This window comes from Phyllobates terribilis, unplaced genomic scaffold (genome assembly GCF_046119375.1).
Source record: "Phyllobates terribilis strain yellow unplaced genomic scaffold, ASM4611937v1 Scaffold_3__8_contigs__length_932513732, whole genome shotgun sequence".
NCBI lineage: Eukaryota > Metazoa > Chordata > Amphibia > Anura > Dendrobatidae > Phyllobates > Phyllobates terribilis.
Window position 1 is genome coordinate 5873205 of NW_027362763.1, and position 14540 is coordinate 5887744.

The 14540-nt window shown below is 63.7% G+C and overlaps 1 protein-coding gene across 1 annotated transcript in view; it reads left to right on the plus strand.

Annotated features, from left to right (window-relative positions):
• The first annotated feature begins 3046 nt into the window (after positions 1-3046).
• Positions 3047-14540, plus strand: part of GPN1 (GPN-loop GTPase 1) — a 14595-nt gene continuing 3101 nt past the window's right edge. The window contains exons 1-3 of the mRNA XM_073672878.1: positions 3047-3220; positions 8313-8406; positions 8510-8641. Of these exons, the coding sequence (XP_073528979.1) occupies positions 3140-3220; positions 8313-8406; positions 8510-8641 (307 nt within the window). The 5' untranslated portion in view covers positions 3047-3139. The remainder of the gene's footprint in view (positions 3221-8312; positions 8407-8509; positions 8642-14540) is intronic.

The window sequence follows — 14540 nt, forward strand, 5'->3', positions numbered from 1 at the left end:
GCAGTCGTCCGTCACGATCGTTTGCGGCGAGCAGCTCCAACACCATCTGCAGGTGGGGGTCCACACTACCCTGGCTGCGGGTATGGCTGGCAATCACAGGTGGGACCCCTGCAGCAGAGCCATCCAGGCCTTGGCTGACCGCCCCATCATCAGGGCTCTGCTGTCGGACGGGCTCTGCAGCACCTTGTAACAGTTCAGCAATCATTTGGGCCCTGTTTTTGTCTGTGGGGTCAATCTGTCTCAGCTCACAGAGGGCAGTGATAGTGACTTTCGACTTTTGAGTATACCAGGGCTCTTCACGCGCAGCCATCATTGCCAAATAAAAGATAGGACAGAAAAACAAGAGAAGGGGGAGTGCAACTGCTACACGTACAGTAATGTCCCAGATAAAAAAAATATTAAAACACTGAGTCTGATTCCTAAAACTCTGCACAGAATTCTCGCAGGAACCGTGCAAGTTTTCAGAGACAGGAACAATTGCTCAATCCGACCACTGATGTTCTGTAATATCCCACCGCTGTCATCATTCTGTCAGGATTGTCAGGGATTCGCATGCACACGATCCCGATTACTCACTACGTAGCTATCGGCAAGTGAGCAGTAAGCATATGGCATACACACCTCCGGATTCCCACGCATTGAATATGTGTATACGCCCCTGTACGGTTACTGCCAGCTTCACGATAGCCCAATTATTATTATTCGCTGCCACCACGACCCAATTTGAAATATAATACAGGCCTGGCCGGACGCCTGCATTTTGGTAGCGTATATGGCTTTGGGGGAGGGAACGATTACAGAACAAAAGAAACAGAACCTTTACATTTTATATTTAGAAAAAATATACAAAGATTTTACAAATGGACATTCACAGTACAGAGTATATAGTTACACAAATAAAACAGGATTAAAGAAACTTACTATAAAGTTTGCAGAGACGACTCAGTATAGCTGGAGGGGGGGCGCCCCAATAATTTGACCATTAATGAACGTGATCCTTTGCTTATAGACTCTATGCCCACCGGCAATGAATACTGACGCCCCCCTTCTGTTGTGTCTTTTATGCCGAAGGGAGAGACCTGCCCACACCCCCTGTGATGACCTCATGTGGGCTGGGCTGGGCTGGGCTCCAGCCTTCATATTTTTATTACAATCTCTAACTGCTGGGGTAACTTATCGCTGGTTGATCGCAGAAGCCCAAAAGTGGTACCATATTTTCTATTATGAATTTGCCTTTCTCCAGAGACCACACATGACCTGGCTGCGGTCTGTTATTCTGGTACTTTTGCGCCACAGCTCACCGGGGGGGCTTACCACTACGGGAAAATAAGCATATTGTTCCTTAACTGACCCTGCTACACTCGCATATTAATTGGGTCAGTAGCACCTTTTGTGCTAGCATTTGCTTACAAGCTACTTCTGCTGTGTGGGCTAATTTGCATGGAGCCACTGGCCAAGTATAAGCTCTTCTCCTGTGTCAAATACTATAGGAGAAAGGGGATGAAGAGGGGTCTGGGAGAGAGAAATTCTTAATATTGCCTTAATATTTTTATGACAGTGACATATCTGGTGAAATTCCTGGTGACATACAGTACAGACCAAAAGTTTGGACACACCTTCTCATTTAAAGATTTTTCTGTATTTTCATGACTATGAAAATTGTACATTCACACTGAAGGCATCAAAACTATGAATTACCACATGTGGAATTATATACTTAACAAAAAAGTGTGAAACAACTGAAAATATGTCTTATATTCTAGGGTCTTCACAGTAACCACCTTTTGCTTTGATGACTGCTTTGCACACTCTTGGCATTCTCTTGATGAGCTTCAAGAGGTAGTCACCGGAAATGGTCTTCACTTCACAGGTGTGCCCTGCACAGCCCCAAGATACGGCAGACAGCCCCCAGATACGGCAGACAGCCCCCAGATACGGCAGACAGCCCCCGGATACGGCAGACAGCCCCCGGATACGGCAGACAGCCCCCGGATACGGCAGACAGCCCCCGGATACAGAGCACAGCCCCCGGATACAGAGCACAGCCCCCGGATACAGAGCACAGCCCCCGGATACAGCAGACAGCCCCCGGATACAGCGGACAGCCCCCGGATACAGCGCACAGCCCCCGGATACAGCGCACAGCCCCCGGATACAGAGCACAGCCCCCGGATACAGAGCACAGCCCCCGGATACAGCGGACAGCCCCCGGATACAGAGCACAGCCCCCGGATACAGAGCACAGCCCCCGGATACAGCGCACAGCCCCCGGATACAGCGCACAGCCCCCGGATACAGCGCACAGCCCCCGGATACAGAGCACAGCCCCCGGATACAGCGCACAGCCCCCGGATACAGCGCACAGCCCCCGGATACAGCGGACAGCCCCCGGATACAGCAGACAGCCCCCGGATACAGCAGACAGCCCCCGGATACAGCGCACAGCCCCCGGATACAGAGCACAGCCCCCGGATACAGAGCACAGCCCCCGGATACAGCGCACAGCCCCCGGATACAGCGGACAGCCCCCGGATACAGCAGACAGCCCCCGGATACAGCAGACAATCCTGGATTTGGTTCTACCCCCTGCAGTCTCCACCATGTGTTGAATGCCCCTCTGACAACTCCTCCTGCCAGGGAGAAAGAAATAGCAAATGGGCGTGGCCAAGGGCGTGACCAATATTGGAGGCGGTGCCCCACATGCTTTGTCCTTCTTTCTATTCTTTAGAATTTGTGAGCTGCGGGTTAAAGGGTCACTGAGACTCTTTCACCTGGGGCCCACAAAACCCTGGAGCCGGCCCTGAGACCACCACAACCCTCCATGTCACCTGTCACCAGGAATGTCCCGGCGCTCGGAAAATGGCGACAAACAACATTGTGTTCTGACTAATGATAACTATCGTTCGGAGCCGCTGTCACCGCACCGACGTCACGTTCTCGGCCCCGCCCACTGATGTCTGCGCCGGGGGCTGCTAATAAAGTTATTGACAGAGCGCAGACACTGCATCCAATCAGAGGCGAGGGGCGGGCGGTCGGTCTGTCTGTCTGTCTGTCTCCATGGTGACGGCGCGGCCGCTCTGCACTGTGCGCTCTATGGTGGCAGAGGACGGAGCAGCCGCAGTAGCATCCGCAGTACAGCATGGCGGCCGGCGGAGGAGCCGCTCCCCTGTGTATGGTGGTGCTGGGGATGGCCGGCTCCGGGAAGACGACGTTCGTGCAGGTCCGTGTGTGAGGAGGACGGAGCGGCACTGCGCCGGTCACACTGGGGGGAGGAGGATCCCGGCACCGGTCACACTGGGGGGAGGAGGATCCCGGCGCCGGTCACACTGGGGGGAGGAGGATCCCAGCACCGGTCACACTGGGGGGAGGAGGATCCCGGCACCGGTCACACTGGGGGGAGAAGAATCCCGTCACCGGTCACACTGGGGAATAGAAGGATCCCGTCACCGGTCACACTGGGGGGAGGAGGATCCCGGCACCGGTCACACTGGGGGGAGGAGGATCCCGGCACCGGTCACACTGGGGGGAGGAGGATCCCGGCGCCGGTCACACTGGGGGGAGGAGGATCCCGGCGCCGGTCACACTGGGGGGAGGAGGATCCCAGCATCGGTCACACTGGGGGGAGGAGGATCCCGGCACCGGTCACACTGGGGGGAGGAGGATCCCGCCACCGGTCACACTGGGGGGGAGGAGGATCCCGGCGCCGGTCACACTGGGGGGGAGGAGGATCCCGGCACCGGTCACACTGGGGGGAGGAGGATCCCGGCACCGGTCACACTGGGGGGAGGAGGATCCCGGCACCGGTCACACTGGGGGGGAGGAGGATCCCGGCGCCGGTCACACTGGGGGGAGGAGGATCCCGGCACCGGTCACACTGGGGGGAGGAGGATCCCGGCACCGGTCACACTGGGGGGAGGAGGATCCCGGCACCGGTCACACTGGGGGGAGGAGGATCCCGGCACCGGTCACACTGGGGGGAGGAGGATCCCGGCACCGGTCACACTGGGGGGAGGAGGATCCCGGCACCGGTCACACTGGGGGGAGGAGGATCCCGGCACCGGTCACACTGGGGGGAGGAGGATCCCGGCACCGGTCACACTGGGGGGAGGAGGATCCCGGCACCGGTCACACTGGGGGGAGGAGGATCCCGGCACCGGTCACACTGGGGGGAGGAGGATCCCGGCACCGGTCACACTGGGGGGAGGAGGATCCCGGCACCGGTCACACTGGGGGGAGGAGGATCCCGGCACCGGTCACACTGGGGGGAGGAGGATCCCGGCACCGGTCACACTGGGGGGAGGAGGATCCCGGCACCGGTCACACTGGGGGGAGGAGGATCCCGGCACCGGTCACACTGGGGGGAGGAGGAGGATCCCGGCACCGGTCACACTGGGGGGAGGAGGAGGATCCCGGCACCGGTCACACTGGGGGGAGGAGGAGGATCCCGGCACCGGTCACACTGGGGGGAGGAGGAGGATCCCGGCACCGGTCACACTGGGGGGAGGAGGAGGATCCCGGCACCGGTCACACTGGGGGGAGGAGGAGGATCCCGGCACCGGTCACACTGGGGGGAGGAGGAGGATCCCGGCACCGGTCACACTGGGGGGAGGAGGAGGATCCCGGCACCGGTCACACTGGGGGGAGGAGGAGGATCCCGGCACCGGTCACACTGGGGGGAGGAGGAGGATCCCGGCACCGGTCACACTGGGGGGAGGAGGAGGATCCCGGCACCGGTCACACTGGGGGGAGGAGGAGGATCCCGGCACCGGTCACACTGGGGGGAGGAGGAGGATCCCGGCACCGGTCACACTGGGGGGAGGAGGAGGATCCCGGCACCGGTCACACTGGGGGAGGAGGAGGATCCCGGCACCGGTCACACTGGGGGGAGGAGGAGGATCCCGGCACCGGTCACACTGGGGGGAGGAGGAGGATCCCGGCACCGGTCACACTGGGGGGAGGAGGAGGATCCCGGCACCGGTCACACTGGGGGGAGGAGGAGGATCCCGGCACCGGTCACACTGGGGGGAGGAGGAGGATCCCGGCACCGGTCACACTGGGGGGAGGAGGAGGATCCCGGCACCGGTCACACTGGGGGGAGGAGGAGGATCCCGGCACCGGTCACACTGGGGGGAGGAGGAGGATCCCGGCACCGGTCACACTGGGGGGAGGAGGAGGATCCCGGCACCGGTCACACTGGGGGGAGGAGGAGGATCCCGGCACCGGTCACACTGGGGGGAGGAGGAGGATCCCGGCACCGGTCACACTGGGGGGAGGAGGAGGATCCCGGCACCGGTCACACTGGGGGGAGGAGGAGGATCCCGGCACCGGTCACACTGGGGGGAGGAGGAGGATCCCGGCACCGGTCACACTGGGGGGAGGAGGAGGATCCCGGCACCGGTCACACTGGGGGGAGGAGGAGGATCCCGGCACCGGTCACACTGGGGGGGGGAGGAGGATCCCGGCACCGGTCACACTGGGGGGAGGAGGAGGATCCCGGCACCGGTCACACTGGGGGGAGGAGGAGGAGGATCCCGGCGCCGGTCACACTGGGGGGAGGAGGAGGATCCCGGCGCCGGTCACACTGGGGGTGGGGGGAGAAGGATCCCGGCGCCGGTCACACTGGGGGGGGGGGGGGGGGGGAGAAGGATCCCGGCGCCGGTCACACTGGGGGGGAGGAGGATCCCGGCGCCGGTCACACTGGGGAGGGGGGAGAAGGATCCCGGCACCGGTCTCACTGGGGAGGGGGGAGAAGGATCCCGGCACCGGTCTCACTGGGGAGGGGGGAGAAGGATCCCGGCACCGGTCTCACTGGGGAGGGGGGAGAAGGATCCCGGCATCGGTCACACTGGGGAGGGGGGAGAAGGATCCCGGCACCGGTCACACTGGGGAGGGGGGGAGAAGGATGCTGGGACTGGTCGGTCACACTGGGGGGAGGAGGATCCCGGCACCGGTCACACTGGGGGGAGGAGGATCCCGATCCCGGCGCCGGTCACACTGGGGGGAGGAGGATCCCGGCACCGGTCACACTGGGGGGAGGAGGATCCCAGCATCGGTCACACTAGAGGGGGAGAAGGATCCCGGCGCCGGTCACACTGGGGAGGGGGGAGAAGGATCCCGGCACCGGTCACACTGGGGAGGGGGGAGAAGGATCCCGGCACCGGTCACACTGGGGAGGGGGGAGAAGGATCCCGGCACCGGTCACACTGGGGAGGGGGGAGAAGGATCCCGGCACCGGTCACACTGGGGAGGGGGGAGAAGGATCCCGGCACCGGTCACACTGGGGAGGGGGGAGAAGGATCCCGGCACCGGTCACACTGGGGAGGGGGGAGAAGGATCCCGGCACCGGTCACACTGGGGAGGCGGGAGAAGGATGCCGGGACTGGTCAGTCACACTGTGGGGAGGAGGATCCCGGCACCGGTCACACTGGGGGGAGAAGGATCCCGGCACCGGTCACACTGGGGGGAGAAGGATCCCGGCATCGGTCACACTGGGGGGAGGAGGATCCCGGCGCCGGTCACACTGGGGGGAGGAGGATCCCAGCGCCGGTCACACTGGGGAGGGGGGAGAAGGATCCCGGCGCCGGTCTCACTGGGGAGGGGGGAGAAGGATCCCGGCGCCGGTCTCACTGGGGAGGGGGGAGAAGGATCCCGGCACCGGTCTCACTGGGGAGGGGGGAGAAGGATCCCGGCACCGGTCACACTGGGGAGGGGGGAGAAGGATCCCGGCACCGGTCACACTGGGGAGGGGGGGAGAAGGATGCTGGGACTGGTCGGTCACACTGGGGGGAGGAGGATCCCGGCGCCGGTCACACTGGGGGGAGGAGGATCCCGGCACCGGTCACACTGGGGGGAGGAGGATCCCAGCATCGGTCACACTAGAGGGGGAGAAGGATCCCGGCGCCGGTCACACTGGGGAGGGGGGAGAAGGATCCCGGCACCGGTCACACTGGGGAGGGGGGAGAAGGATCCCGGCGCCGGTCACACTGGGGAGGGGGGAGAAGGATCCCGGCACCGGTCACACTGGGGAGGGGGGAGAAGGATCCCGGCACCGGTCACACTGGGGAGGGGGGAGAAGGATCCCGGCACCGGTCACACTGGGGAGGGGGGAGAAGGATCCCGGCACCGGTCACACTGGGGAGGGGGGAGAAGGATCCCGGCACCGGTCACACTGGGGAGGGGGGAGAAGGATCCCGGCACCGGTCACACTGGGGAGGGGGGAGAAGGATGCCGGGACTGGTCAGTCACACTGTGGGGAGGAGGATCCCGGCACCGGTCACACTGGGGGGAGAAGGATCCCGGCATCGGTCACACTGGGGGGAGGAGGATCCCGGCATCGGTCACACTGGGGGGAGGAGGATCCCGGCGCTGGTCACACTGGGGGGAGGAGGATCCCGGCGCCGGTCACACTGGGGGGAGGAGGATCCCGGCGCCGGTCACACTGGGGGGAGGAGGATCCCGGCGCCGGTCACACTGGGAAGGGGGGAGGAGGATCCCGGCGACGGTCACACTGGGGGAGGGGGGAGAAGGATCCCGGCACCGGTCACACTGGGGAGGGGGGAGGAGGATCCCGGCGCCGGTCACACTGTGGAGGGGGGAGGAGGATCACGGCGCCGGTCACACTGGGGAGGGGGGAGAAGGATCCCGGCACCGGTCACACTGGGGAGGGGGGAGAAGGATCCCGGCACCTGTCACACTGGGGGGGAGGAGAAGGATCCCGGCACCGGTCACACTGGGGAGGGGGGAGAAGGATCCCGGCACCGGTCACACTGGGGAGGGGGGAGAAGGATCCCGGCATCGGTCACACTGGGGAGGGGGGAGAAGGATCCCGGCACCGGTCACACTGAGGAGGGGGGAGAAGGATCCCGGCACCGGTCACACTGGGGAGGGGGGAGAAGGATCCCGGCACCGGTCACACTGGGGAGGGGGGAGAAGGATGCCGGGACTGGTCGGTCACACTGTGGGGAGGAGGATCCCGGCATCGGTCACACTGGGGGGGAGGAGGATCCCGGCACCGGTCACACTGGGGGGAGGAGGATCCCGGCACCGGTCACACTGGGGGGAGGAGGATCCCGGCACCGGTCACACTGGGGGGAGGAGGATCCCGGCACCGGTCACACTGGGGGGAGGAGGATCCCGGCACCGGTCACACTGGGGGGGGAGGATCCCGGCACCGGTCACACTGTGGGTAGGAGGATCCCGGCACCGGTCACACTGTGGGGAGGGGGGAGAAGGATCATGTCGGGGGTCAGTTTCTAGACCTGAGCCACACTCGGTCGCTGTTGTCCTCTGATATCTGCTGTTTTCATCCTTAGAGGTTGACGTCCTATTTACATGAGAAGAACCGACCTCCTTACGTCATCAACCTGGACCCGGCTGTCCACGAGATCCCCTTCCCTGCCAACATAGGTACGAGACCCCCTCTTTAATATGTGATATAGTCCACCCTCTCCCCCAAACTGTGTGGTATACTCCCCTCCCCCTATGATGAGTGGTATATTCCTCTCCACAGATATTCGGGACACCGTTAAGTACAAGGAGGTGATGAAGCAGTATCCTTCTCATAGGGGTGTACCGGTATCACTGTGGGCTCTGCTCGGTAGGTGGGGGGGGCATGTACCGGTATCGCTGTGGGCTCTGCTCGGTTGGTGAGGGGTGTACCGGTATCACTGTGGGCTCTGCTCGGTAGGTGGGCTGTGTACCGGTATCACTGTGGGCTCTGCTCGGTAGGTGGGCTGTGTACCGGTATCACTGTGGGCTCTGCTCGGTTGGTGGGGGGGGGGTGTACCGGTATCACTGTGGGCTCTGCTCGGTTGGTGGGGGGTGTACCGGTATCGCTGTGGGCTCTGCTCGGTTGGTGGGGGGGGTGTACCGGTATCGCTGTGGGCTCTGCTCGGTAGGTGGGCTGTGTACCGGTATCACTGTGGGCTCTGCTCGGTTGGTGGGGGGGGGGGTGTACCGGTATCACTGTGGGCTCTGCTCGGTTGGTGGGGGGTGTGTACCGGTATCACTGTGGGCTCTGCTCGGTAGGTGGGCTGTGTACCGGTATCACTGTGGGCTCTGCTCGGTTGGTGGGGGGTGTGTACCGGTATCACTGTGGGCTCTGCTCGGTTGGTGGGGGGTGTGTACCGGTATCACTGTGGGCTCTGCTCGGTAGGTGGGCTGTGTACCGGTATCACTGTGGGCTCTGCTCGGTTGGTGGGGGGTGTGTACCGGTATCACTGTGGGCTCTGCTCGGTTGGTGAGGGGTGTACTGGTATCACTGTGGGCTGTGTACCGGTATCGCTGTGGGCTCTGCTCGGTTGGTGAGGGGTGTACTGGTATCACTGTGGGCTCTGCTCGGTTGGTGGGGGGTGTGTACCGGTATCACTGTGGGCTCTGCTCGGTTGGTGAGGGGTGTACTGGTATCACTGTGGGCTCTGCTCGGTAGGTGGGCTGTGTACCGGTATCACTGTGGGCTCTGCTCGGTTGGTGGGGAGGGGTGTACCGGTAACACTGTGGGCTCTGCTCGGTTGGTGGGCTGTGTACCGGTATCACTGTGGGCTCTGCTCGGTTGGTGGGGAGGGGTGTACCGGTAACACTGTGGGCTCTGCTCGGTTGGTGGGCTGTGTACTGGTATCACTGTGGGCTCTGCTCGGTAGGTGGGCTGTGTACCGGTATCACTGTGGGCTCTGCTCGGTAGGTGGGCTGTGTACTGGTATCACTGTGGGCTCTGCTCGGTAGGTGGGCTGTGTACCGGTATCGCTGTGGGCTCTGCTCGGTTGGTGAGGGGTGTACGGTATCTCTGTGGGCTCTGCTCTGTTTGTGAGGGGTGTACCGGTATCGCTGTGGGCTCTGCTCGGTTGGTTGTGGGGGGGGGAGGTGTACCGGTATCGCTGTGGGCTCTGCTCGGTTGGTTGGGGTGGGGGGGTGTATCGGTATCGCTGTGGGCCCTGCTCGGTTGGTGGTGGGGGGGTGTACCGGTACCGCTGTGGGCTCTGCTCGGTTGGTGTGTGTGTGGGGGGGGGTGTACCGGTATCTCTGTGGGCTTTGCTAGGGGGTGTACCGGTATCGCTGTGGGCTCTGCTCGGTTGGTGGTGGGGGGGTGTATCGGTACCGCTGTGGGCTCTGCTCGGTTGGTGGGGGGGGGGGTGTACCGGTATCTCTGTGGGCTTTGCTGGGGGGTGTACCGGTATCGCTGTGGGCTCTGCTCGGTTGGTGGTGGGGGGGTGTATCGGTATCGCTGTGGGCTCTGCTCGGTTGGTGTGGGGGGGGGGGGGGTGTACCGGTATCGCTGTGGGCTCTGCTCGGTTGCTGGGGGGTGTACCGGTATCGCTGTGGGCTCTGCTCGGTTGGTGGGGGGGGGTGTACCGGTATCGCTGTGGGCTCTGCTCGGTTGGTGGGGGGGGGTGTACCGGTATCGCTGTGGGCTCTGCTCGGTTGGTGGGGGGGGGTGTACTGGTATCGCTGTGGGCTCTGCTCGGTTGCTGGGGGGTGTACCGGTATCGCTGTGGGCTCTGCTCGGTTGCTGGAGGGTGTACAGGTATCGCTGTGGGCTCTGCTCGGTTGCTGGGGGGTGTACCGGTATCGCTGTGGGCTCTGCTCGGTTGCTGGGGGGTGTACCGGTATCGCTGTGGGCTCTGCTCGGTTGCTGGGGGGTGTACCGGTATCGCTGTGGGCTCTGCTCGGTTGGTGGGGGGCATGTACCGGTATCGCTGTGGGCTCTGCTCGGTTGGTGAGGGGTGTATTGGTATTGCTGTGGGCTCTGCTCGGTTGGTGAGGGGTGTACCGGTATCGCTGTGGGCTCTGCTCGGTTGCTGGGGGGTGTACCGGTATCGCTGTGGGCTCTGCTCGGTTGGTGGTGGGGGGGTGTATCGGTATCGCTGTGGGCTCTGCTCGGTTGGTGGTGGGGGGGTGTACCGGTACCGCTGTGGGCTCTGCTCGGCTGGTGTGTGTGTGGGGGGGGGTGTACCGGTATCTCTGTGGGCTTTGCTGGGGGGTGTACCGGTATCGCTGTGGGCTCTGCTCGGTTGGTGGTGGGGGGGTGTATCGGTACCGCTGTGGGCTCTGCTCGGCTGGTGTGTGTGTGGGGGGGGGGTGTACCGGTATCTCTGTGGGCTTTGCTGGGGGGTGTACCGGTATCGCTGTGGGCTCTGCTCGGTTGGTGGTGGGGGGGTGTATCGGTACCGCTGTGGGCTCTGCTCGGTTGGTGGGGGGGGGGTGTACTGGTATCTCTGTGGGCTTTGCTGGGGGGTGTACCGGTATCGCTGTGGGCTCTGCTCGGTTGGTGTGGGGGGGGGGGGTGTACCGGTATCGCTGTGGGCTCTGCTCGGTTGCTGGGGGGTGTACCGGTATCGCTGTGGGCTCTGCTCGGTTGGTGGGGGGGGGGGTGTACCGGTATCGCTGTGGGCTCTGCTCGGTTGCTGGGGGGTGTACAGGTATCGCTGTGGGCTCTGCTCGGTTGCTGGAGGGTGTACAGGTATCGCTGTGGGCTCTGCTCGGTTGGTGAGGGGTGTACCGGTATCGCTGTGGGCTCTGCTCGGTTGCTGGGAGGTGTACCGGTATCGCTGTGGGCTCTGCTCGGTTGGTGGTGGGGGGGTGTATCGGTATCGCTGTGGGCTCTGCTCGGTTGGTGGTGGGGGGGTGTACCGGTACCGCTGTGGGCTCTGCTCGGCTGGTGTGTGTGTGGGGGGGGGTGTACCGGTATCTCTGTGGGCTTTGCTGGGGGGTGTACCGGTATCGCTGTGGGCTCTGCTCGGTTGGTGGTGGGGGGGTGTATCGGTACCGCTGTGGGCTCTGCTCGGCTGGTGTGTGTGGGGGGGGGGGGGGTGTACCGGTATCTCTGTGGGCTTTGCTGGGGGGTGTACCGGTATCGCTGTGGGCTCTGCTCGGTTGGTGGTGGGGGGGTGTATCGGTACCGCTGTGGGCTCTGCTCGGTTGGTGGGGGGGGGAGTGTACTGGTATCTCTGTGGGCTTTGCTGGGGGGTGTACCGGTATCGCTGTGGGCTCTGCTCGGTTGTTGTGGGGGGGGGGGTGTACCGGTATCGCTGTGGGCTCTGCTCGGTTGCTGGGGGGTGTACCGGTATCGCTGTGGGCTCTGCTCGGTTGGTGGGGGGGGGTGTACCGGTATCGCTGTGGGCTCTGCTCGGTTGCTGGGGGGTGTACAGGTATCGCTGTGGGCTCTGCTCGGTTGCTGGAGGGTGTACAGGTATCGCTGTGGGCTCTGCTCGGTTGGTGAGGGGTGTACCGGTATCGCTGTGGGCTCTGCTCGGTTGCTGGGAGGTGTACCGGTATCGCTGTGGGCTCTGCTCGGTTGGTGAGGGGTGTACCGGTATCGCTGTGGGCTCTGCTCGGTTGGTGAGGGGTGTACCGGTATCGCTGTGGGCTCTGCTCGGTTGGTGAGGGGTGTACCGGTATCGCTGTGGGCTCTGCTCGGTTGGTGAGGGGTGTACCGGTATCGCTGTGGGCTCTGCTCGGTTGGTGAGGGGTGTACCGGTATCGCTGTGGGCTCTGCTCGGTTGGTGGGGGGCATGTACCGGTATCGCTGTGGGCTCTGCTCGGTTGGTGAGGGGTGTACCGGTATTGCTGTGGGCTCTGCTCGGTTGGTGAGGGGTGTACCGGTATCGCTGTGGGCTCTGCTCGGTTGCTGGGGGGTGTACCGGTATCGCTGTGGGCTCTGCTCGGTTGGTGGGGGGGGGGGTGTACCGGTATCGCTGTGGGCTCTGCTCGGTTGGTGAGGGGTGTACCGGTATCGCTGTGGGCTCTGCTCGGTTGGTGGGGGGCATGTACCGGTATCGCTGTGGGCTCTGCTCGGTTGGTGGGGGGGTGTACCGGTATCACTGTGGGCTCTGCTCGGTTGGTGGGGGGGGTGTACCGGTATCACTGTGGGCTCTGCTCGGTTGGTGGGGGGGGGCATGTACCGGTATCGCTGTGGGCTCTGCTCGGTTGGTGAGGGGTGTACCGGTATCGCTGTGGGCTCTGCTCGGTTGGTGGGGGGTGTACCGGTATCGCTGTGGGCTCTGCTCGGTTGGTGGTGGGGGGGTGTATCGGTATCGCTGTGGGCTCTGCTCGGTTGGTGGTGGGGGGGTGTACCGGTACCGCTGTGGGCTCTGCTCGGCTGGTGTGTGTGTGTGGGGGGGTGTACCGGTATCTCTGTGGGCTTTGCTGGGGGGTGTACCGGTATCGCTGTGGGCTCTGCTCGGTTGGTGGTGGGGGGGTGTATCGGTACCGCTGTGGGCTCTGCTCGGCTGGTGTGTGTGTGGGGGGGGGGGGGGGTGTACCGGTATCTCTGTGGGCTTTGCTGGGGGGTGTACCGGTATCGCTGAGGGCTCTGCTCGGTTGGTGGTGGGGGGGTGTATCGGTACCGCTGTGGGCTCTGCTCGGTTGGTGGGGGGGGGAGTGTACTGGTATCTCTGTGGGCTTTGCTGGGGGGTGTACCGGTATCGCTGTGGGCTCTGCTCGGTTGGTGTGGTGGGGGGGTGTACCGGTATCGCTGTGGGCTCTGCTCGGTTGCTGGGGGGTGTACCGGTATCGCTGTCGGCTCTGCTCGGTTGGTGGGGGGGGGTGTACCGGTATCGCTGTGGGCTCTGCTCGGTTGCTGGGGGGTGTACAGGTATCGCTGTGGGCTCTGCTCGGTTGCTGGAGGGTGTACAGGTATCGCTGTGGGCTCTGCTCGGTTGGTGAGGGGTGTACCGGTATCGCTGTGGGCTCTGCTCGGTTGCTGGGAGGTGTACCGGTATCGCTGTGGGCTCTGCTCGGTTGGTGAGGGGTGTACCGGTATCGCTGTGGGCTCTGCTCGGTTGGTGAGGGGTGTACCGGTATCGCTGTGGGCTCTGCTCGGTTGGTGAGGGGTGTACCGGTATTGCTGTGGGCTCTGCTCGGTTGGTGAGGGGTGTACCGGTATCGCTGTGGGCTCTGCTCGGTTGGTGAGGGGTGTACCGGTATCGCTGTGAGCTCTGCTCGGTTGGTGGGGGGCATGTACCGGTATCGCTGTGGGCTCTGCTCGGTTGGTGAGGGGTGTACCGGTATCGCTGTGGGCTCTGCTCGGTTGCTGGGGGGTGTACCGGTATCGCTGTGGGCTCTGCTCGGTTGGTGGGGGGGGGGTGTACCGGTATCGCTGTGGGCTCTGCTCGGTTGGTGAGGGGTGTACCGGTATCGCTGTGGGCTCTGCTCGGTTGGTGGGGGGCATGTACCGGTATCGCTGTGGGCTCTGCTCGGTTGGTGGGGGGGTGTACCGGTATCACTGTGGGCTCTGCTCGGTTGGTGGGGGGGGGTGTACCGGTATCACTGTGGGCTCTGCTCGGTTGGTGGGGGGGGGCATGTACCGGTATCGCTGTGGGCTCTGCTCGGTTGGTGAGGGGTGTACCGGTATCGCTGTGGGCTCTGCTCGGTTGGTGGGGGGTGTACCGGTATCACTGTGGGCTCTGCTCGGTTGGTGGGGGGTGTACCGGTATCGCTGTGGGCTCTGCTCGGTTGGTGGGGGGTGTACCGGTATCGCTGTGGGCTCTGCTCGGTTGGTGGGGGGGGTCGTACCGGTATCGCTGTGGGCTCTGCTCGGTTGGTGG